This window comes from Tympanuchus pallidicinctus, unplaced genomic scaffold (assembly GCF_026119805.1).
Source record: "Tympanuchus pallidicinctus isolate F22 unplaced genomic scaffold, pur_lepc_1.0 scaffold6, whole genome shotgun sequence".
In the NCBI taxonomy this organism is placed as follows: Eukaryota; Metazoa; Chordata; class Aves; order Galliformes; family Phasianidae; genus Tympanuchus; species Tympanuchus pallidicinctus.
The window spans coordinates 14,770,977-14,795,087 of NW_026294780.1; the positions used below are offsets into that span (position 1 = coordinate 14,770,977).

Genomic DNA, 24,111 nt, shown 5'->3' on the forward strand with positions numbered 1-24,111 from the left:
GAATTCATGATCATGTTGTATTTACGTTTCCATTTCGAGTTGTTGAGAATTGTTACTTTTTTGGGAAAAAATATGTCAGAATGGGAATAACCTTAGAACAGGCATAACATGAGATAGCCTGTTTTAATTTAAAATATGTTTCCAAGAAATCAGTTATTTTTTAGCCAAACATATTCATGTTTTCTGGGAAAGACATAAATATAAGTTGTTGTCTCTGGCCCTTACAGTTTCACCCTCTTGTAACTTGTATTTGTAATAGACTTTGTTTAAAAGCTTCACTTGAAAATCTTAGTATGATAATAAACTGTATGCTCTGTCAGAAGACTGTAAAAAATCTATCTGGTTTTACTTCGATGCAGTACCATTTGTACTTCCAGCAGAAAGGCAGCCATTTTAAAGTTCCTTACAATTTCATGTTTAAATGAATGATTGAGTTCCATTTAGATTTAAATAATGAAGCAAATTTCTTTTAAAATAGGAGAATATAGTCACAAGTATTCCCTGAGTCTTTTATTGTGTTTTCTGTGAAGAGTTCTGTGTATTTTTAATTCATGTTTTTTAAAAGTTATAATCCATTCTTTCACCTCAGTTCTACTAAGATGCATACTATCTTAAATATTGTTTTCAATCTTTGGACTGATTTTTTTTTTCCTTCCAGCCTCTATCCAATAAATTATTATTATGAGTTATTGTTATTATTATTTTATGAGTTGTGTGGTCTGATACTTCTTTCCATTCATGAAGTAACAGCAAAATTCTTATTTACTCAGATATGTCTTATCATCTGGCAAACCTACCTATGTTAATTAAATGCCATCAAATGAGCAGTACAAATTACACGTTGTGCTTGTCTGCCCCACTCACTGAGTTTCAATGAAAGTGAATCTTTTTCTGTCTCCTGAGTCATGCCTCCCCTAGTCAGTAGGGATCAATACTACAATGGAGTCATCCCGGACTCAGAGCAATAATACAAATCAAGTCATTGACTTGAATTATCAAATAATAGACAGCTAATAGTCTACTTGGGGGGTAAAACTGGCTAATTTGCTAATAATGATTAATAAGTGTTACAAATATTTTGGCACAGGAGTTATTTCTATGCTAAAATTTCTACGACAATATTAGGCAACAGCTGCTACGAAGAGTGAAAGAGTAAAAGAAGTTAAAGAGAAAAGGTAGAAAGTGGGGAAAGAGAGACAGACAGACAGCAAACACAGCAAAGCAATTCAGTGCTCCTCTATCTAGTGCTGTCTTGGTGTCAGGGGTTTCTGATCTTTGGTAGTGGTGCATCATCCAAAGTATGATGGTCAGGTGAGGATGAATGAACATGTTCTCTTACAGTCCAGAGTGGTCTGGACTGCTCTTTGGAATGACAGCTTCTGGCTTTGGGATTGTCAGTAAGAATTTTTTAATTCTTGACTTCCAGGCCCTGCAAATTTAAAGCAACAGAGATAAGAGGAAGCAGGGAGATGCCAGCTTGTATCTTGCCTTTACAGGATGCAATAGTATCTTCTCCTGAATTCCTGTATCAAGCTGAAAATAGTTGCTCCCATGCCAACTGTTCTGGCACTGTCCAACAGAATGCTTTTGAATGTGAAGTGGTCCTCAAAGTGTTGCTGATTGTCTCGTGTTGATCTGGGATAATGCACTCCTTACCAGTTTCAGACAATGCTCTTGAACTGATTTATATTACAGACAGCACATACATAAATTTTGTACATCACCGTATGAAAAATATGAGTAATGTTATTTAATGTTGCTTTTGAGTGGTATCTAGACTCATCTAAAGGACTTAAGCTCTGTACATACAAAGTTTTGTGTTCTCAAATACACAGAATGTCAAAGAAGAATGACCTCCACCCCCTGACATGGCTATTTGTAAGACCATACCAAGAACAGAGTTGGAACTAGGTTACTTTATATGGAAATAAATAAATTGAATCCACTGAAATTTAAGATTTCTAGTGAGAAAAATTAATTTGCAGCTGTAAAGGAGGAAATCTATGAAGAATAAAGGTACTGGAATTTCACGGAACAAAGCTCAAGTTGTGAATTAATCCACAATATATGTGGATTAGAAAGCTTATTTCTCTAGCTTCCACAATAGACTATATGAGATTTGGTGGAGCAATGATATGTTATCCTGAGCTGAGCGTTTGAAAGACGTTACACCCACACTGTATAATCAAACCCTGGCTTGTACAAGCACCTTAATAATGGCAAAAGTAGTTTTATGTAATTTAGCTAATTACAACTTAAACACAAATTCAAAGCATTGCCTTGCCAGTATGGAAAATAACCTCTAGAGCGCAATTCAGATGGTTCTGAAGAAGTGCCTTTAATGTAGGTGGGATAAATCACTACTTGGCGGTCTGCCCCTCCCTCTGATTATAGAGGATATGGGCAACTCACAGATGTTAAAGCTCTAACTTGAACTCTTTAAAAATATATGAGAGAAATCCATCCCAGAAAAGATGTTCAGAAGTCCAAAGAGTGAGTCAGGCACCCATGGAATGTTCTGCTTCTCCCAAGGCATCATCCTACAGAGGAAGCAGAGTTAGTGACTTACACTCACACCTCTCTTATCAAAAGCATCCCCATAATGAATTTCTTGCAAAAAGAGAATAACTAAGAGTGCCAGTATACCTTACCTGATGTTTAAGAAGCTCTCTAGCTATACTTATGTATATATTTGTAAACAAAAGCAGCATCAAACTTTCTAGTCACTGATAAATTTACTATGTACTATTTGCAAAAATGGCTATAGTTCAAATATTGAAAAAGTTTATAAGTGAATGATAAATGAATTGTGCTATTAATGTCCAAGTGTGTGTATGTCCAGGATTTCTTTTTTTATTGCACAGTACAGAATAGCACTACTGAGTTTGAGGAATATTTGCAGTAAATGGGAGCATATAAACAAGAGGGGGAAAGGCTGTTTACAAGGGTGGATAGTGATAGGACAAGGGGGAATGGTTTTAAACTGAGACAGGGGAGGTTTAGGTTAGATATTAGGAGGAAGTTTTTCACAGAGAGGATGGTGTCACACTGGAACAGGTTGCCCAAGGAGGCTGTGGATGCCCCATCCCTGGAGGCATTCAAGGGATGTGGCTCTGAGCAGCCTGGTCTGGTGGTTGGCGACCCTGCACATAGCAGGGGGTTGAAACTAGAGGATCATTGTGGTTCTTTTCAACTCAGGCCATTCTATGATTATATGATTCTGTGAAATGGCTGTTGAGTGCAGGATGAGGTAGCTGAGGCTGCTACTTGCAGTTCAGTCTGTAAGATGATTAGGTTACCAATTAGTACATTGTTAGACTACTAATTGAAATACTGCCAGCTGCAAACATTAAAAAATAATGGTAATAGTGTTAAAAAATAGGGATATTTTTAGCAAGGCTTCACTAAGTTTCTAAGACTGTTTTCATTTTCCATCCTGAAAATGTGAGGACAAAACCCTTTTTTTTTTTTTTTAATGTTTTAATGTAAGGTGAGATTCTTAGATAATACCAAAAATAGATACTATTGAGGTATTAAGGCCAGAGTTGCTCAATACCTTAATAATAACACGGAATATAATAACTCTTCAACACTTATGTAAATCTGCGTTAGTGACGCATAAAAACCTCTTCAAAATAAGATTATAAAGGCAGCACAACAAGCCTCAAGAAATTGGAATATGCCAGGATTGCCTAAGTAAATTTAGCAGTGTCTTTTGAACATACACATCGATGTAAATGTTAACTCGTTGTCTCATTCCCATCCAGCATGGAGAGTGCTGCTCTTTAGGCTGTTGCCTGTACACTCTGCAGTGGACCTGCCATCACTCAGCTACCACACCTGAGGCCGGCACTGACACCAACAGCAGGAAGGCAACTTGTATCTCTCAGGCTGATCCCCTCATTTGGTTTTAGCATGTCCCCTCCGTGTGAACAGCTAAGAATATGCACTGGGAGGGAGTGCTGTCACCGCTGGACACCTCCCAGGCTGCTGTGATCAGGAGTGCGCATGCTTCCCTCCCTGTGCTGGGAGTGGGCTCTGATGCTCGCCTTGGGTATCTTGGCACAATTCCCAGGCACAAGCTGTTTCTTTGTTGTTTATCACAGAAATGTCACCTTTCAAAACAGCTCTCAGAGATGCGTAAGTCAGAGCTGACTCCCCAGTAGCTTAAACACTACCTCTCCCCAAATTTCATCCTTGGGGAAAGCTGTTTGCTAATGTGTAAACTGTTGAAATGCTAAATCAAAGAAAGCTAGGGATTAGGCCAGGCAGCAGTCTGGCTCATGTTCATGTTGTTTAGAGCTAGCTTCCTCTGTAGGAGATTAGTCTTGTTTTCAGAGAGCTGCTTGGAGTGGTCCAAAGCAGGGCTGGGGACAGAGCTAACAGTTAAGCAGTATGGATTATAAGGGGCACTTAAGCTTGCTTCATTGCACTCTCTTATTTAGCAAGGCAGATTTAGCCTGTGGCTTTGAGGCTTTAACAGTTTCATGATGTCAAACAAAAAAAGATAATTGTTGAGCTGCTGTCTGTCTCTCCAAAAGGAACTCTCACACTAGCAAAGATTTCCCGCTAAGCATAAGTACGTAAAATATGTTTAGAGAGCTCAGATACCTAACACATTTATTAGCTTATTTTATATATCCTGTGTTGTTTTCAAAATTTGTGCATGAAATTGCCATTCTGTAAGCATGTTATCCCTTCTTATTACACGTTTGATTGGCTTCTTTGCCTGGATGAAATAATATCATTTTGTCTGTCTGGTTCATCTAAACATGGTATTTTGCATCTGAAGTCTGGGAGTACACATCTTGTTACTAATAGTCTAATTTGCTTATTGTTACAAGGGCATATTAGTGATTCAACTGAGCTGTGAAGATTTTTCTAATGTGCATGTTGATCTCAAAATATGAAAGAATAGAGTTGATTAGAATGTTCTTCAGTGTAGATAGGATACCTGAACTCATTCTGTGAAATGATATTAAATCTCATTCAAGTTTGTCCACTGCCATAGTAATTCCTTTTAATGCAGTTTACGGACTTCTGCAAACATATTCCACAAATGTTCTCAATGAGTGGAACCAAAGGAAGGAGGTGCCTGTTCAGTATTTCAAAAAGAATAATATGGTCACTCAGGGAATACATATTTTCCTGAACAAGCAGTTGGAAACTTTCATTTATGGTCAGAGAATCCTTTTGAATATATTTTATCCAGACATATCTCACCTTCTTTTCTTTTATCTTTTTGTTCGTCTTTGGCATTCATGATGATACTCAGGTAGAGCAGCAGCATTTCCCTTCAGATCCAATTACTCTCATTTTCCCCAAGCAGGGAGACTTCTTTGGGATTTCTGCTTGTGATACCTGTCTTTCACTCTCAATATATTCAGAAGGTTTCGGTAGATCTTTCAAATGCTAATTACGAATGCACAACACTAAGGCAAAAGAAGCTGGATTCACACAGTACCAAATGGTAAGAAAATAGATATAAACGTTTGAGCTTCATACACAGACTTGTGGCAGCTTCATTTACAAAATGGAGCTGATTACAGGATATTGTTAAAGCTGAAATGTGCACAGGTTGCATTATATTTTTATTCAATTACTGCAAGATCACAATAATTGAAATTAAAATTAATATTCCTGAAATACCACTGATAGGAACTTTTGCTTGTATACATAGGTATGTATATATAAACACAGGAGAGTGATATGTAATAAAGAAGGCTAATAGGACTGTTCAGGCACAAACTTTGAGAATTACCAGATTTGTGATCCGCTGTAGTACTAATACAGGACTTGTATGAATGTAACAATGCTTCTTAAATCATGAGATCCCATAATGTTTTATATATATATATATATATATATATATATACTTGTCTAATTCCCTTAAGGTCTCAAAAATAGAAGAATAGGTTATAGTCTTGAAGTAATGACTGCTGAAAAAAACCAGAAGTGATCTAAATCACTTCGTTAGTTAAAACAGCATTAGGTTGTCTTTACTCGAGCTATTCCAGAGGCCTAAAAGGTGCTTTTAAGCAATGTAGGTTAAGCACGCTGACTACAGAAAGGCAGTTAATGGCACTGGGAAAATCTGGGTTCCATTCCAAACTCTGTTTATGAACAGACACAGTTTTTACAGTTTGTCCTTCCCATTTTTGGCCTTATTTGCTCGATTTCCTTCGATCTGTTCAATTCTTGTCTTTATTCCATTGATTTATTGTCCCATCTCCGGCTTCATACCCTATTTCTAGTATTCTTATCCCAATCCTTCTTTCCTTGAACAGCCAGTTTCTGTCCCTCCTCTCTCTGGTTCTAATCCAAGATTTCTCTTTTCTCTACTTTGACTTGTGCCAAAATTACTGCCCTTCTGTTGTGCTTATCCCATTTTCCCACTTGTTTTCCACTTGCTCACAATCCCAGTCCCTCTTGTTCAGTCTCAGTGGTTTTTCCTAACAATGTCACTTTCCTCTTTCATTTTCTTTTTCTACTTAATCCATCTCTGCCTACATCCTGGCTTGTTGCCACATCCCGCTTTGTGCCTTTCACTTCATTTATTTGATGCTACTAGTTCCATAGTCCATCACTTTATCCATGCTATGTTATTTTTTTTTCCCCTCCCTGCTGCTACTCTCACTCCTGCAACCTACTTTTTCTCATTTGTTCCATTTTGCTGACCGCAGGTGGCTACAGTCCTCTTTTCTTTTTTCTCAAATAGGGAAAATATTGTCCTGGTCTACACTGTGTTAAGAAAGGAGATCTGTAATGAGTGTCAGACATGATTTCATATGTCTGTAACAGTAAAATTGATCAAGTTTGCAATTGCAGAGGAAATGCAAAAATACTACTCCTATTTAGATATTTATTTATGAGACTTTGGCTTTATATGAGATTCAGTTTTTTAAGGTGTACTGTTTTGTAATGAGCAGCTAGTACATGGTCTTTAAAAATGAAATCACACTATCTCAAATAATTTAATGATTATCTTACAGGTGTTGAGAGTCTGTCACTTGCTCTACTTTTGTTTGTTTCACTCCCCAGTAGCTTAAATGAATGTAGGTTCCTCATTTGCACTTTTCTTAATCTCTTTGGTGCTTTTTGAAGTGCCTGTTAATTAATTAAATACAATTCTCCAATGTTTTTCTAAGTAGTTTTTTTCTGTGATGACTTATCTGATTGTATTTATTCTGTCTACAGAACATGTAACCAGCCTCAAGTTACAACCATTCTGCTATAAGAGCTTAGTACTAATAGTGATGATAATAATAGTAACAAACTTATTATTTTATTGATTTTACTTTATTATTTTATGGATTTATATTTTTTATTGCTTAGCTTTTTAACATCCAGATTTTCTCTGGTTAACACTTTGTCTAATACAAAGTCTTCACTCTGTACAAACATGGGAGCTCACGAGGACTGAGGAGTATATTTTCCCACACCCTACTCTCAAGAGTGCTTCATTTTTGACTGATTTATCTTGCTGACAGTTTTTTTTTTTTTAAAAAAAAAAACCAGCAACACAACAAATCATAAAAAGTCACAGGCAGCAATTCTAGTAAAGTGCCTAGTAAAAATTGACATGGTAAGGATAATACTCACTTTTTAAGCTCAGTCAAACAAAGTTTAACCTTTTGAGCAACTGGTTCTTATGAGTACAGATGTAATCCATCTCACTCAGCGGTGAAGACTACTCTTGATAATGGTGTAACCACTAGTATTTCTTGGGTTCTGCCTAGTGTTTTGTTGTGTTTAGATGTGTGTTTAAATATCTTAGATTTTAAAAAAATAATTCTTGGGGATTTATGTTTTTCCCCACAAGAGATTTATGGTCCAAAATAAAGCTGTTTTTGGTCAAAGATCATTGAAACCCTATGCTAACATCATGAAGATTTCGACTGGGTATTAGGAAGAAATTTTTTACTCTAAGGGTGTTAAGACACTGGAACAGATTGCTCAGAGATTGTGGATGCCCCCTCTCTGGAAGCAATCAAAGCCAGGCTGGGTGGGGCTTTGAGCAACCTGGTCTAGTGGGAGGTGTCCCTGCCTACAGTAGGGAGGTTGGAACCAGGTGATTTTAAAGGTCCCTTCCAACCCAAACCATTCTGTGAATGTATGAAGCTTTGGTTTCCCATAATGTGTCTTTTTCTCAATGTGGATGAGGGCATGCTTGGGACCACATCTAGAGAAAATGGAGTGGGAACCTAAAAAAATAACAGTAAGTGGAAGGCAATTACAAGTGTAGTGTAGGGAAGACTCAGTCAAAGAGACTTGAGAGATGGATGTCAAGAAGGAGAAGAAAAATAACATTTTCCCAAACAAAGTGTAGCAGCACCAGTAGAAGATGGAAGAAAAGAAGTTATTGAGATACATATAAGGAATTAGGAGTCTCAGATAAAGAGAATAAAGAGAAAGAGCTTGGGAAATCAAAACTAAGTGGAAGAACAAATGGTTAGTGGTGAACCATGTCAATAAGTGTGGTAGGAAATGTCCAACTTTAAAACAGAAAGATTTGCTAATGTCTAGTGTGGTAAAACTTAGCCCCTTTACCTTTAAGGGAAAGTTGTATTTTCATAATATGCTTACTGTAATTATTTATTGATTGTTTTTTCCCCTCATAACTTTTTATTTTCAATCTTGAACTCCATATTTCATTAGCTTTGAAGAACTGTTCAACTCCAGTGTCCCCCTGCCCAGTAAACGTTTTCTGTATTCATCTGTGTTTATTTTTCTAGCTCCTTAGATCATAATGCTCTCATTAATGTGAATCACACTTTCTTTTTTTGTAATATTTCCTTTGAGTACTGAAATTTACTGTAGGCAATCTTCATTTTTTTTTTCTTACTTGCTACTCCTGCTGGTGTGACTGTAGTAGTCTATCTGCACGTTTGATGATGCAGTCTGTCTTGTTTATCAAGCTGGGAGTTTTGAAATGCACAGATCTTTTTACTTAAATACGATTTGTAAATTGTAATAGTATAATCTTTCTTAATATATTTTCATTGAGAATTTTCTATATCCACAAATATTCAAACTATTAAAAGTTTACTAACAGGTTGATTCACATAGAGACGAAGTGGTCTTCTTTGGAAAAGCCATACATGAAATTTACTGCGTCACACAGACTCACAGGTCTACCAGGTTGGGGTCTACCAGGAAGCAAAAGTCCTTTTGTGCAGACCTATTTCCAGCTCAGTGGTCCTTAGCATGTCTTGCTTCCTGAGGTTGTTGTTCTCCTCTGGCAGCATTTAGTATTTCCATTTGATGAAATACACGAGGCTCCCATCAGCTCATTTCTCCAGACCACTGAGATCCCTCTGAATGGCAGCATAAACCCACTGTGTACCATCCACTCCTCCCATGGAATCATAGAATCACCAAGATCAGAAAAGACCTCTAAGATCATGCATCCAACAATCCACCTATCAACAATATTTCCCATTAAACCACGTCCCTCAGTACAACATCTAAATGTTTCTTGAACACGTCCAGGGACTGTGACTCTACCACCTCCCTGAGCAGCCAGTTCCTGAGCACTCTCTTGGAGAAGAAGTATTTCCTAACATCCAATCTAATCTCCCCTGGCTCAACTTGAGGCATTCCCTCAAATCCTATCAATAGTTACGTGGGAGAAGAAGCCAACTCCCATCTCACTACAACCTCCCTTTAGGTAGTCATAGAGAGCAGTAAGGTCACCCCTGACCCTCCTCAGCCTCTCATAAAGTTTGTGCTCCAGACCCCTCATGAGCCTTGTTGCCCTTCTCTGAGCACGTTCTGGGGCCTTGATGTCTTTCTTGTAGTGAAGGGCCCAAAACTGAACACAGTACCGGAGATGCAGTCTAATCAGTACTGAGTACAGAGGGATGATCACTTCCCTGCTCTTGCTGGCAACACTAATTCTGATACAAGCCAGGATGCCATTGGTCTTCTTGGACCCCTGGGCACACTGCAGGCTTATGTTCACTCAAGTGTCAAACATTTCCCCCAGGTCCGTTTCCCCTACACAGTCTTCCAGCCATTCTGTTGCAAGCTTGTAGCACTTCGTGTCAACAACAAACTTGCTGTTTACTCTGCCCCATCATGCAGTTTTATAAAGAGGAGTGCTCAGAGCTAAGTTCCAAGAAGAGGAGCGTAGGGTGAAAGAAGTCTCTTGGAATCCTGTCAAAAGACACTGAATGATTAGTGGCATCGAAGGAGAATCAAGTGATGTTTTTTAAGGAAGATATTTTAAATAATTTCCATTACTTGTACTTCTCTGTGCACAGTGAAACATCCCTTATTCATTTTTTAAATCTGTACATGGAGGAGTTCAGTGACACATCTTTGCTTCATATGCGCTTCCATGTCAGATACCATTTTGTCGGATTGCCTCTCTACTGCCATCTGTTGCATAGCAGCAAAATGTAATGTAGTATTGGTCAGAAAGTTCAGCCTCTACTGCCATACCACCAACATCCAACTCTGGGTTATGGACCAGTGTAATAAAATAAGAGGCATTACTTTTGGTTCAGCCCATATAAACCAGCACAGACAATGCTGAAAAATAAGAAAAGAAGGATGTATCAATTTTTTTTTCTTATTGTCTGCAATTTTTCTTATCTTAGTCATATCTAATTCATTTTTATCTCTTCAATTCATAGAAATACTTTCAGACAGTGATAACTTGCTGTGATTGTTGAGTAAATATTTCTGTTGTTAGCACAATTCTGAAGATGTGACAGTTGGATTTTAAAATACTTTTTCTGAAACATAAAAGGATGAAGTTAAAACTAAAACATTTCTGCTTATCCAAAAGCAGTTATCTGAAATTAGCGGTGACCTGAATCAAGGATTTCCAGCTGGAGTTATTTCCTTAACAGCAGGAAGCATTGACCTTGTACCAGGGAATGGTCTTTTTGTAGCACAAAGCCAAAGATTTGGTAACTCAAAAAGCTATTTCTTGTTAGTAAGATGCAAGTGCATGAAAAAACATGATTTTGATACAACTACCACTTTTTCATAATGGCTGTTGATGAGATTATGTAACTGTTACCAATTTACTTAGCTCAGTGACTAAGCATGTTCCATTTTTTCATAGGAAAAAACACAGAAAAATACGTGTTGAGGGTTCTTTGTTGAAAGCAGGGCTAATTGGATTTGGAAATAAAGCTTCCTCCCTGCTTTCTCATTTTGCTGAATTTTCTGCTGCTACTGATAGAATAGGAAACCAGCATTAGAAAACTGAGAAGAGCAAGACTTTTTTTTTTATGCCTGTTTTTAAAATTGCTAGCTTTTCCCTTTGAATCCAGGTTTCAGGGTTTTTTTTTGTTTTTGTTTTGTTTTTTTGATTGTTTTTGTTTTAAACTCCTTTATTCTGCTGTAGAGAATGCTTTCTTTCCTTCACAGCTTACTTTCCTCTCTAGCGCACCCTGGCCAGCCCTGGTGATTATATTTGCATTATAAATTCCATTTGCCTGGCATCTATCTGAAAGTGCAAATAGTTTTCCAGCATAGCTGAGCTCTGTCTTTGCATTCACAACATATTTTTTCCTTTTCTTGTGTAGTTTCTGATGAAATTACTTCTTTCTTATTCCTTTCTCTCCAACCAATTCAACGTAGACATTACGTTCATCTTTTATGGATAAATGTACACTGAGAATTTGGTGCAATGATAGGAAAGCTTGCCGAAAACAATTGCCTGCAGCATTCTTGCAGGATTTGAAAAATATGTTTTAGACCTTTTTATTCTATAATACTCTACCCTACCGTACTGTACTATAATTGCTACCAATTCTATTAGGTTAAATGAGCTTGGTAAATGTAAGATAAATATGCCAATTTTCACTGCTAACAAAGAAGAGATTTCCTTTCAGGGTAGATGTGACTCATATCCCTTTGGAAGTGGTGGCACACGGTAAACTAGACATAAAAAAATACTTACAATTTCAGTCTTTTGACAGGTGATGATGTAGGGTTAGTTTTTTTTTCTTGCTGATGAGGATTTCTTTACACATTTAAGTATGGAGGGAGTCTGTGGGGTTGGACTGTGCTGAGGATACAGTGAAATTGAATGAGAGCTACATTTCACTCTGTCTCTTGTGATTTATACAAATCCGTAAATTAGCTGCAAAAAGTGGAATTTTGAAGCTGTTGCCTTTGGTTTATTCAGTGATTTCAGCTAGGACAAAATTCACTGAATGACAAATGTGCTACTTCTGCCATTTCATTTTCTGTTTTTACCCATTGTAGACCAGCCTCGTGAAGCTGCTTTTGATGCACTGGGCAAATCCCAATCTTCTTAACTGCAATAATGAGAAACCTTCAGGTAGGTGAAAATCTATGCAAGTTATCTGTATATTAGTTACCATGATACTTCTTTCCTTCGTGCTGGCTTGTTATACACGAACATGTACACATAAATATGCACACACACACATACATGCATGTGTAATGTATGCATGTACTTTATGTAGTGTGTATACACACATTACATACATACATGCATATATGTTTTCTGTATACTGCTGAGAATTGCTTGTCATGGTCATGTCAACAGTTTCATATCCCATGATGACATTTTCTTCCATCTGTTGCATTCTTTGATCATTATTTCTGATTTTTCCTTTTAAGTTCTTGAGTGCCTTGTGTTAGCTGCACTTACGTTTGATGTAAGTCTTGGTGACTTCTTACTGAATTCCTTTCTGTTTCTCAGTTGATAATAGTAGATGCCTGATGAACTAGAATCCCTGTTGCTGCTGACCAAACACAATTTCACTGTCCAGCTTTCAAATGTAATATCTATTGCTTCCCCCAGAATAAGTCACTTTCTTTGGCCAAATAGCAGCAGGATCCGAAGTACTGACTAAGGAAAATAAGATTATAGATTAGTGTAAATTGGAGGGGACTTCAAAACTAACCCAATCAACAATGCAGAACTAATGTCAATAATGCTAGGTAGTAGTGCTGAAAAGAAGAAATCTTCTAAGTCTGGAATAAAATGGAGGATGGAACCTAGCATTGTAGAAAACAGTATTTTCTTTCTGTCAGATTAGTAGGAGAAACTTCCTTTGCATAATAAAATAGGTTAAGTTATGCTTCAAATGATTTGTTATCTACAGGTGTACTGCTAGGGGACTTAAAAAAACTTAATCTCATGAAAGTTGTTTGTATTTAGATACATGACAGTTTTTATTAAATACTAAGGACTAAACTGAGATCACCTAATAATACAGCTGGCTAAATACATTTAGTATGCTTTAGATACAACTGAGTTAACTGTATTTCTGGTCTGCAATTACATCTCATTTCAGCAGTTCTGTCCATAAATCTTGTTTGTAGAAATAGATTTGAAAAGAATTTGAGTGTATTTTCATTGAAGTGCACAGGTGAAAGAATTTGTTTCTTCTCATGTCCTTTGAGTTGTTAAATAAATACTTCAGTTCACTACACAAATGGGTTTTGAAGTTTTGCACAGAACAGCTTAATTTCATACTGAATTCATTCGCTTATGTATTTCAAGTATTATTTTATGATCAGTATCTGGAGCAATCCTTTTCGTTTTAACAAAATGCTTATCTAGTCAGCTTAATCTTAATTTGATCTGGAGAGCTGAATTGAAAGGAGCTTTCCTGTACTGTTTTTTCTTTTTGTCTGATATCTCGATGTTCCAACGTCTTAGATATTGCAGCTTCTGAGTTTATTGAGGAAATGCTTCTGAAGGCTGAAATTGTTTGGGAGGAAAAAATGAAAGACCCTTTATCCGTTCCTACTTTATCTCAAGAAGAGCCTTATGAAGAGATCATCCATGATCTGCCCACGCTTTCCAATAAACTGTAAGTGTTTCTGTTAAGAGTAATGCATCCTGTCTATGTCATTGGAGATAAACCTGACTGGACATGGCCTTGGTCATCCTGCTACATGTGGCCTTAATTGAACAGGACTGTTGGACAAGATTACCTCTATAGAGCTCTCTGCCAACCTCAGCCATTTTGTAACTCTGTGTGATCTGATGGCTCAAGTGTTTCATTTTGGAATTTTACCAAATCTCTTATTTTTTCCCTTTTTCCCATTTTTCCTTTTCCCCTTTTTCATTTTTTCCCCTTTACCCCTTTCCCTTTCTTCTTGTCACCCTTAATTCTAAAAATCTAAATTCAGCCTTAATTCTATGAGCAGTAAAATGCACGGTTATGATTGCCAGTAAAATCATCTGTTATTATCTTTAGCAGAATTATTAGTTTAACACTATGCATCCAAGAAACCTTTTAGTAAGATAGATGAGAATAATGCAGTAAAGCTACCAATACCTATGAATGAAGCAGGGAAAAGACCTGAAAGTAGAAATCACAGATAAAATGATATGGCCCCAGATAGCTATAGGTTTGTAGTTTATACTGCTTAGATTTATACTGCTTAAAATTCAAGTGTGATTAAGTTGAATTTCACAAAACATTGAATCAAAGAGTCAATTTGTATCTTAAATTTTAAATTTTGAACTTTTTGTATTTTCTTGAGAAAAAATTGAGTAAATCTTGAAAAAAAAATTGAGAAAAGGTTGCCATGCATAAGTAAAAAAGAGATGTAAAAGAGATGTTAAAATAGCTAATAAACTGATTTTTTCTTACAGGTTTTAGAGGCTTTCATCACTTTATTATTCTTATGTATTGGATAATGTGTCATCCATTTTTCTTTTCCAGTGTTTTATATTCTAGAAGTTTTTGCTAGATTTTGTACTGGACACTGTTCTTTAATGCTAAAACACATTAACTTTTAAAATGTGTGGTTTGACCATGATAGAAGCAGTCTGAGAATCTTCCTTCTCCACACTTTCATTCCCAAAATACAAGAGCTGTTTCTTGAGGACTTTCTAAATGGTTACTCTTCACATGACAGTTACATAAAACTGCCATGGGTGATGAACTTCACTGGAAGTTTTGGAAAAATGAAGGACATAGTGGAAAAATAATGGAGATGGATTTATTTATGAAAGTGGGCAGATTAACTGCTCTTGCATTTCTTGGTAGCTTTGTTCCAGTGTGTGACTGCAATGAATTCGGTAGTGCTTACATAGCCTACATTGGAATTCAGTAATAGGTCAAACCAAAGATATCTTTAGTCCTGTGCTCTGCATTTGAGAGTGGTTGCAATATTCCAACATTGCCACCAGAATTACCAACACATTGACGCCAATATTCAGCTGTGTACAGTTTCCTGGTTGTAATCTGCCGATCTGCATGCATGAGCTGATCAAGATGCTCTTCATTATGCAACAGCTGTGCATGGCTATCCAGAATGAGGCTGCCTTTCATGCCATTGTCATCACTGCTGAAACACACCACCCACAGCCTCACTGTGCTCACATCCACTTTTTAGTTTCCAAAAACGTTCAGCAAGAGTTGATGAACGTCAAAGGGTGCCATTTTTTTTACATGGAAAAATTGAATGATCTACCTTTGTTTCATATACACTTCCATGTCAGATGCCATTCTGTCACACTGCCTGTCTGCTTCCACGTCGCACAGCAGCAACATGTAATGGAATATTGGCAGGAATGTTCAACCTCTACTGCCCTCCCACCAACATCTGCCTCCTACACTGTGGGCGAGCATAATAAAATAGAAGGCACTACTGTCAGAGCAACTCTTGTACATAAAAAGGATTAGATAATGGCTCAAAAGCAAGGCAGAAGGCTTTTGGCTCTTGGATCTTTTGTCTATGTCACAATTGGTGACCAGATTTATAGCCAAATTATGTGAATCAAAGCAGTAAATATAGACGTTTATTTTCACAGAATAACAGAATATTCTGTAGTGGAATGCACTATTCCCACATTGGCTCCACATCTACTTTTATAATAAATTACATACACATTTTGGCAAGGACTTGCTGTATACTCCTTGAAATTGTCTTGTTTGCACTATCAGAGGCCAAGCTATTTTTTTGTACAATGTTTGTGTTCTCAACTCCTGGGCTGATTCCTCACTAATTCATCTGGATGTAAAACACTGCCAAATCTTCCAAGGTTTTGACATTGTTTTTTAAAACTGTGGTTTTAAAACATGGTCTGATGTATCAGTAGGGAAAATATCTCCACGCATGTAAAAATGAGTTTCCATTTACATGTGAATAAAGTGTATTGTACGTACTGGCAGTGATTTCAGGAGTTCATTTGTTTTTTTTTATTTGTTTGTTTGTTTTTTTAGGTGTACCACAAATGCAACACAACTTTTATTCATAAAATGTAGTTCGGCATTGTCTAGTTAGGAAAAGCTAAAAGGTTGTGGGTTTTTTTGTTTTGTTTTGTTTTGTTTTGTTTTAACTGCAATGGCAATATCTGTATTGAATTATTTTTAACACATTACTTTTCAAAACAGTGTTACATACATTAATTGTGCATTTTCAATTCAGTTTTCAAATTGCCTATTGATTTGCCCCAGCCTAGTGCTGTCAAATAGAGTCTCATGCATATTCTGTTTGGTTTGCTTAGTTCTGCTTCAAAATGGATCTGCATAAAGGTGAATTTTAAATCAAAGTCTTTTGCTCTGTGTCTGTTTAGGAGCAGACCCACCTTGGTGAACAGTTTAGTTTATTACCAATTTCTGTTTTTGTACTTGAACTAACTCAAGTGTCTCAGCCTTGAATTGCACCTTAGTTCTGTGTTTGTTCCACCAACATTGGTCAATCTTTTGTTTATTTGACATCTTCAACAGGAATCTAATTGCTTTATTGATTCTCTTTGTAGCAATCCCCTGGCTTTACCAATTGCCAAGCAAGACAGTTTGCTGGAGAAAGACACCATGTTCAAGGATGCAGCTAAAGGTTTGTGTAAGCAGCAGTCTCAAGACAGTGCATCTGAAAACGTCATGATGAACAGTACAGCCAAACTTGAACAGGTAATTGCATACAAATTCCTGAAATATTTCTGTTGTTTATGCCTGGAAATTGTAAATTTAGAGAAGCTGAAGAAGGTGATAATTTTTTTCCCTGTTGCCACAAAGCAATATGATTTGCACTGTGGAGCCTTGTCTCCTTGCTCACAGAGTGGCTCTGCAAGGAGCTTTCTCTCTGCAAGGGCACCAGCTGCCTTCTGCCAGCTCCTGAATGGTGGCTCAGTGGCTCCGAGCTGCTCAGGCCCTATTGGTAGTTGACAGAAGTGAAGGGACAAGTCTTAGTGCTTCTCAAAGTGTGCTCCAGTCTCCAGCTTGGTTTTACAAAGGAAAAAAAAAATGACTTGGGATACTGAAAAACCAAAATACAATGTCTGGGGAATCTTAAATTGCAAAATTAGTGCCTAATTCAGAGAGAGGAGTTGCCAGATTTTCAGCTGCAGTGTTAACTCCCTGTCATGTTCTGATATATTAGGATGCAGGCACACTTTACAGGATTACAGCCTTATTCAGTGCATGGGGTGAATGCAAAAGGAGGCAATTACCTATTGCTTATAAATCTGGTATGTTCTAAATTTAAATATTTAGAACCTAAGTATTATTTTTTGGGGAGGCTTTACATTTTGTTGTATGTATTTGGGAAACACGTATTCCAGAAGCATTTAGCCATGTGCAAAAAAAACACCTACTTAGAACTGGGGGCTGGAAGGAAGGATTTCCTTTTAAAGTCACTTGCTGTGCGTTTGAAGCATAACAAAGGAGCAGAATGCTGATTTCATTTAAACCATGTTCAGTTTATAATAACTATGCTGCCTTGGCAGAAGCGTTCATATTCCAGTGCTTCTTGAATATGTTTCAAAGGATTGTTGTGTTAATCATATGAGATCAATCAGTGAATTCATATGTCAGTCCTATGAGTCTGTCTCTGAAAGTGCTCAGTTTTGGAATGCCATGGAGCACGCAGTTTGCTATTCAGTCTCTTCCACTGTAAGATACCACAAAACGCTTTACACTTGGCTTACATCTTGTTTTCATTTCATACAATTGTGGCCTTGCTGACTGTGCACTCTTGTGACAAAAACACACTCAATCCAACAAAGAAGAAATGGTAGAAATGCTTCCATCTGCTTTAGTAAGAGCCCTATTACAATTGTACAGAAAGAGAGGGAGTTGCTTAACAGAGTCTTGCTGAAACTGGTATTTCCTTTTGTATGTTCAACAGAAGTTCGGACAAAAATATACGTACTTCCTTTTCTTTGATACTGTTTTTGTGCAGACCTTGCTAAAATTACTCAAGTTTTAAATATCTCTAAGTTAGACGTTAGCTTCATGGTAAAACATATGCAAAAGCCGATCAGAGAAACAACTGATCCTCAAGTTGAGAAAGGGCAACCAAGGGTTTCCATGCTGATATCTTTCCCCTCAACCGTGATGTTTAGAGTCACTTCTGAGTCCCAGTGCAGATCTTAAGACATGACTTCTGTCTCTCAATACTTCTGTGCCACTTCCCACAGTAGGTCAATGCAAAGACATGACAGCAGAATGAACTTGGAAACTAGAATTTTTGTTTAGTGGTGATACCGAAGGAAAACTTTGAACAATCCCTTCCCACTACCCCTCCCCCGTAGCTATACTAATTCTAATGGATTTCACTGTCTCTTATTCTTACCAGTTGCATTACAAACTATATTCAAAGTAATCATGTTCTGTTTAATTTTTCAGTAGGATATCTGGAGTCACTGCTTGGATTTTATGTTCATATATTATTGAAATACATCAGCATGATATTTCCAGTGCTTTGTGTCGGAAATAGCATGCATTCTTGGGCAATATGGCATGCAGATTAGGTCTTTATTGGAGGATCAGAGAGAAAAATTTCATCTTATTACATCTGAAACATGCATTTTTAATAGAGAAGGGCCATAACTTTTTTGGCTTTGAGAAAACTAACAGCTTTATATGTAGCCTCAGGTATTTTTAATTGCAAAAATAATGAAAAAGTATTTTAACAAAATATTATTTCTCACGAAGCAAGATTTTTATTGCATGAAGTAAATTAAATGGTGATCAAATTACTACATTTATGCAGCATGTTAGGTCTTTCTTGGTTTATTGTTAGCTTTTGCCTTTTCCAAGGTAGAAGCTGTTCTTTGATCATATGTAATTTCAAAGTCTGTGTTGCCAAACAAAGAAAGAAGTATGAGTAATTTCCAGAATTTTAGTCTAGCTGGCAATTTCTCCTCTCAGCTGTGAGGATATTTTTCTACTTGTACTAATTCAGCAAAGAAATACAGGTTACATCTTATCTTTTTTAAATTAGATTCTTTAAAATATTTTATCTTTGCCTTATAGTTCTTGTTTAAGTATTATTAATAGAATCATAGTATGGCTTGGCAAGAACCTTAAAGATTATCTAGTTTCAATTCCCTACAATGGGCAGGGCTGCCCTCCACCAGCTCAGGCTGCCCATGACGCCATCCAGCCTGGTCTTCAGTGCCTCCAGGGATGGGGAATGCAGAGCTTCTATGGATGGTCTGTGCCGGTCTCACCACTCTCAGTGTAAAAAGTTTCTGCTTAACATGTAACCTAGATCTCCTTTCTTTTAGTTTAAAGCCATTCCTCCTTGTCCTATCACTATCAGATCGTGTAAAAAGTCAGTCTCTCTCCTGTTTATAAGTTCTTCTCAAATACTGGTCTCCCCAGAGCCTTCTCTTCTCTAAGCTAAACAAGTCCACCTTTCCCTTTTTTTTTCATGAAGAGAAGTGCTCTGGCCCTTTGACCATCTTCATCGCCCTTCTCTGAACCTGCTCCAACAGCTGTATGCCTTTCTTGTGCTGGGGCTCCAGGCCTGGGTGCAGTACTCCAGAGGGGGCCTGAGATGGACACAGTAGAGGGGGACAGTCACCTCTCTCTCCTTGTTAGCCACTGCTCCTTTGATGCAGCGCAGGATATGATTCGCCTTTTGATCAGCAAGTGCACACTGCTGGCTCATGTTCAGCTTTTTGCCTACCAGCATCCCTTCTTGGCAGGGCTGCTCTCAATGAGTTCTAGTTGCAGTTTGTATACATATCTGGGATTTCCCAACCCAAATGCAACACTTTGCACTTGGCCTGCTTGAACTTCATTAGGTTCAGGTGGCCCCACTTTTCAAGCCTGTCCAGGCCCTTCTGGATGGCATCCCTTCCTTCTTTTGTGTCAGCTGTACCACTGAGCTTGGTGTCATCAGCAAACTTGTTGAAGATGTACTCAATCCTACAATGTGGATCATTGATAAAGATGTTGAAGAACACTGGTCCCAAGGCAGACCCCCCAGGGGTACACCTCCACATGACTGCACACCACATGGATGTAGAGCCATTGACCAAAACACTTTGGTTGTGACCTTCCAACCAACTCTTTATCCCCCTACTCCATCCATCAAATCCACATTTCTGCAATTTAGAGATAAGGATGTGGTGCAGGACTGTGTCAAAGGCCTTACAGAAGTTCAACTAGATGAAATCAGTTGCCCTTCTTTTGTCCACCCATGCTATCATTCTGTCATAGAAAGCCACCAGGTTGGTCAGGCATGATCTTTGGACAGGCCGTGCTGGCTGTCTTGGATCATATCCTGTCTCACATGTGTCTAAGCATAGCTTCTGTGAGAATCTACTTCATGATACATCCTGACACAGATGTGAGGCTCACCTGCCTGATCCATGGCTCTTGCTTTCTCCATTTCTTAAAAACAGGAGTGATATTTCCTTTCTCCTATTGAGATTTCTCCTGAAATCTGTGATGGTAACCTCTGATGCCCTTTTTATTGTTTTAGTGTCACCTAGTAGATATACAAGGGGCAGTTATGTATATCACAGCTTCATATGTAAAACCTATAATGCTCTACTTACTTATATCACAAGCAATTAAATACAAAAATGATTAGAGATAGTTATCTGAGCAGTTAATGAATATTGCTAAGTGAATGTAATTTAAATGAGTGAATAGTAGTCTTTGTTAGCATTAGGAAAATCTCAAAAGTAATAGCATCCTAAGGCATAGTTGTGTAGAACTTATGCTTTATTTATGACTGTTTTACTTCATTGACTGTTTTGTAAAATATACATCATGGAGTAAGATAGCCAGATAAGAGCATCAAGTTAAAAAAAGTAGAGAAAACTCATCTGTATGCTCAAAAAAATGATAAGAATGAATTTGTAGATGTCTGCAAAAAGGTTATTAATGATGAAAATGATGTTCATGATCAAGTCAAATTGTTTGTGAATTTATTGTATTGAGTGTTTCTTATTTGTCATTCTCACCTCAGTTTACATTTTGTATTATATTCTTGCTCACTGAGCTGTGAATTTTGATGCAAAGACTCTGTTACAAAATATATAGTCACCAAACCCTAAAGGTTGTAGAAAAGCATGTTGATGGTGAAAGACTTGTGTTACCTTACATATCCAGGAGTTTAACTGAGTGCTTTACATTTCTAAACATTAACCTGAAGAGTCAGCATCTTTGGCTATTACCTATATTATGAAATAAAAGAAGCATGAGCCTGTTCTCTCACCTAGAGACATGTGAGATGTGTCAGTGCACATCTATCTTCCACGAGACAAAACTCTTTTCTCCTTAAAGAGACAGGTCTGTGTCCAAACAGCCTACTGGCAAAGAACATTGGCAGCATACCTGAATGATATCTGTGCATTATCTGACTGAGCGCTGGCTGGAATAGGCCGAGAAGGAAGTATGTTAATTTTACAGAAGAAACCTCAGGCTAATGCTCTTCACAGCACGGGAGTTCTGTGTCTTGACAGAACTCAAGGAAGCATATTAAAGAGCTGTTTTGATTTGGTTGCTGCAAACTTGGTGAGCACATTGGTAAGGGAAGGAGGATGTAGGATTCTGTCTTTCATCTGCTGACTCTCTATGAGAAGCTATAAAGAGATTTTAAAAGGATTTTGCTTTTCTTTTGTTAATTTTGTTCTGTTCCAATGTGCATTATCAAAATGCCAAGGGGAATTCTTTTTTCCAGCCAGTCTTACATCCAACTACCATGGTAATAGGAGAAAAAAAAAAAAGCAAAAAAAAAAAAGAAAAAAGAAAAAAAGCAAGAATTTCTATCTTCTTCTATGTGACAAAAGAATCATAGAATTCTTAGAGTTGAAAGGGACTCTTAAAGGTGATCTAGTTCAACTCCCCTGTAATGAACATCCACAGCTAGATCAGACTTCCCATAGTTTGATCCAGGCTCATCTTAAAAGTCTCCAGAGGTGGGGCATCCACCATACCTCTGGGCAGCCTGTTGCCGTGCCTCACTACCCCCCTCACTGTAAAAGACTTTTTCCTGATATCTAACCTAAATCTACCCTCATTAAATTGAAACCATTTCCCGTTGTTCTGTCTCCACAGACCTTGCTTAAGAATCTGTCCCCTTCTTTCCTATAGCTCTCCCTTAGCTGTTGAAAGGCAGCTATCTGGTCACTTCAGAGCCTTCTTTTCTCCAGGCTGAACAGTCCCAAGTCTCTTAGCCTGTTCTTGCATGAGAGGTATTCCATCGCTTGGATCATTTTTGTGGCTCTCCTCTGGATGTTCTTCAACAGGTCTGTGTCTTTCCTGTCTGAGGACTCCACATCTGGATGCAGTACTCTAGGAGAGGCCTCAGGAGCACAGAGTAGAGGGGCAGAATTACCTCCCTCAACCTGCTGGCCACACTTCTTTTGATGCAGGGTATGGTAGCTTTCTGGGCTGTGAGGGCACATTGCTGGCTTGTGTCCAGCTTTCTATTCATCAGTCCCCCCAGGTCTTTTTTTGGCAGGTTTGGCATTTAGTCCTTTCACCTCTCAGCTTGTATTATTAGTGAGGGTCGCCTTGTCCCAGGTGCAAACTTTGCACTTGGATTTGTTGAACCTCATGGGCCCAGTGCTTAAACCTGTCTAGGCCCCTCTGGATGGCATCCTGTCTCTCTGGGGTGTGTTGACTGCACCCCATATCTTCGTGTTATCAATAGACTTGCTGAGGGTCCACTCAACCCCACTGTCAATGTCATTAACGAAGATATTAAAGAGTATCAGCCCCAGCACTGAAATCTACATTCAGTTTAGTGGGATGAGGAATGCACCTGCAGAATAAGCAGATAGAAAGACAAAGATATAGCAGGCAGCCTGTGGAATCCACCTGCTTATATGTGGCTTGCTCAAAACTCATGTTCTTCTTTCTAAGCCTTGATAGGACAAATATTGTAAGAAAGAAGTTGTCATTTCCCTAATAGATTTAAAAATGAAGATTAGTCATTGTAACGAGTAACCATTTCAGCGTAGATCTCTTCTGAAAAAGATTCAACCAGGGAAAATGAGGGCTGTTAAATTTTTAGATGGCCTATTTGCAGTTTACATCTTGGGTTAAGTGAATATTAAATGTATTTGTAAAAACAGTAATTACATCAGCTAAATCTAGGAAATTAATCCTTGAGGTACCTTCTCTTTTATACATTTATATTTATACATTTATTGCTTTCTGGATTAATGAATTGAGAGGTATTTTTTCCACAATTTTATTGGAGAAAGCAGGAAATAGAAAGCATCATTAAAGTGTGTAATTGGGCACTACTGCCTTGTTGTTCATCTATGTAGCTGGTATAATACTGGCTCTTAAAACTTCAATAGAGCATAGAAGCCAGTCAAGTATAAAGTGTGTGTTTTGGTATCTGTTTTCTAAAGTATGACAGTACTGAAATCTCAACATTTTTGCAAAACAAAAGCAGCCCCAGACTCCTAGCTAAAGATATTTGGTAGAATTAAAAGAACAAAAATTTTTTATTTCTCTGTTTCTAAATAATCTTTGTCTTAAGCTTGTTTGGATCATTTTTAAAAGAATCCAAATAAATACCATTTTCCTTTTATTTTTTTTTTTCTTCCAAGAGTTTTCTTCCCTTCTTGATGGTGCCAGCTACCTTGCTGCTTAATCTTTAAGTGAAGATATAGGGGTATAAGAGATAAGATTAATATTGATTGAAAAGTTGGAGAGATGGGTAAATAGTTCTGTGGTAATGATATTTGGTGTGCATCATTTATCTCTTCCTGGGAAGAGAGAAGAGTAAGCAATCACCATTGAGTGAATATTTTGATGCTGATATTCAATAGTACCATTGTCAGGATAAATAATTTGATTGGACAAATGCTCTAAGTTTGTATTTGCATATATGTTTCAAGAATCTTGAAGTACTGACATGAAGTGAGATTGTTAGTCTACTTTTATTAAGATGAAA

At 37.6% G+C, this 24,111-nt stretch overlaps 1 protein-coding gene across 2 annotated transcripts in view; it reads left to right on the forward strand.

Moving 5' to 3' along the window:
- MYO16 (myosin XVI) overlaps positions 1 to 24,111 on the forward strand; it is a 345,270-nt gene that overhangs the window by 161,586 nt on the left and 159,573 nt on the right. For both annotated transcript variants that reach the window (XM_052705804.1, XM_052705803.1), the window contains exons 8-10: positions 12,229 to 12,304; positions 13,658 to 13,811; positions 16,718 to 16,868. In XM_052705804.1, coding sequence (XP_052561764.1) covers positions 12,229 to 12,304; positions 13,658 to 13,811; positions 16,718 to 16,868 — 381 coding nt within the window. The remainder of the gene's footprint in view (positions 1 to 12,228; positions 12,305 to 13,657; positions 13,812 to 16,717; positions 16,869 to 24,111) is intronic.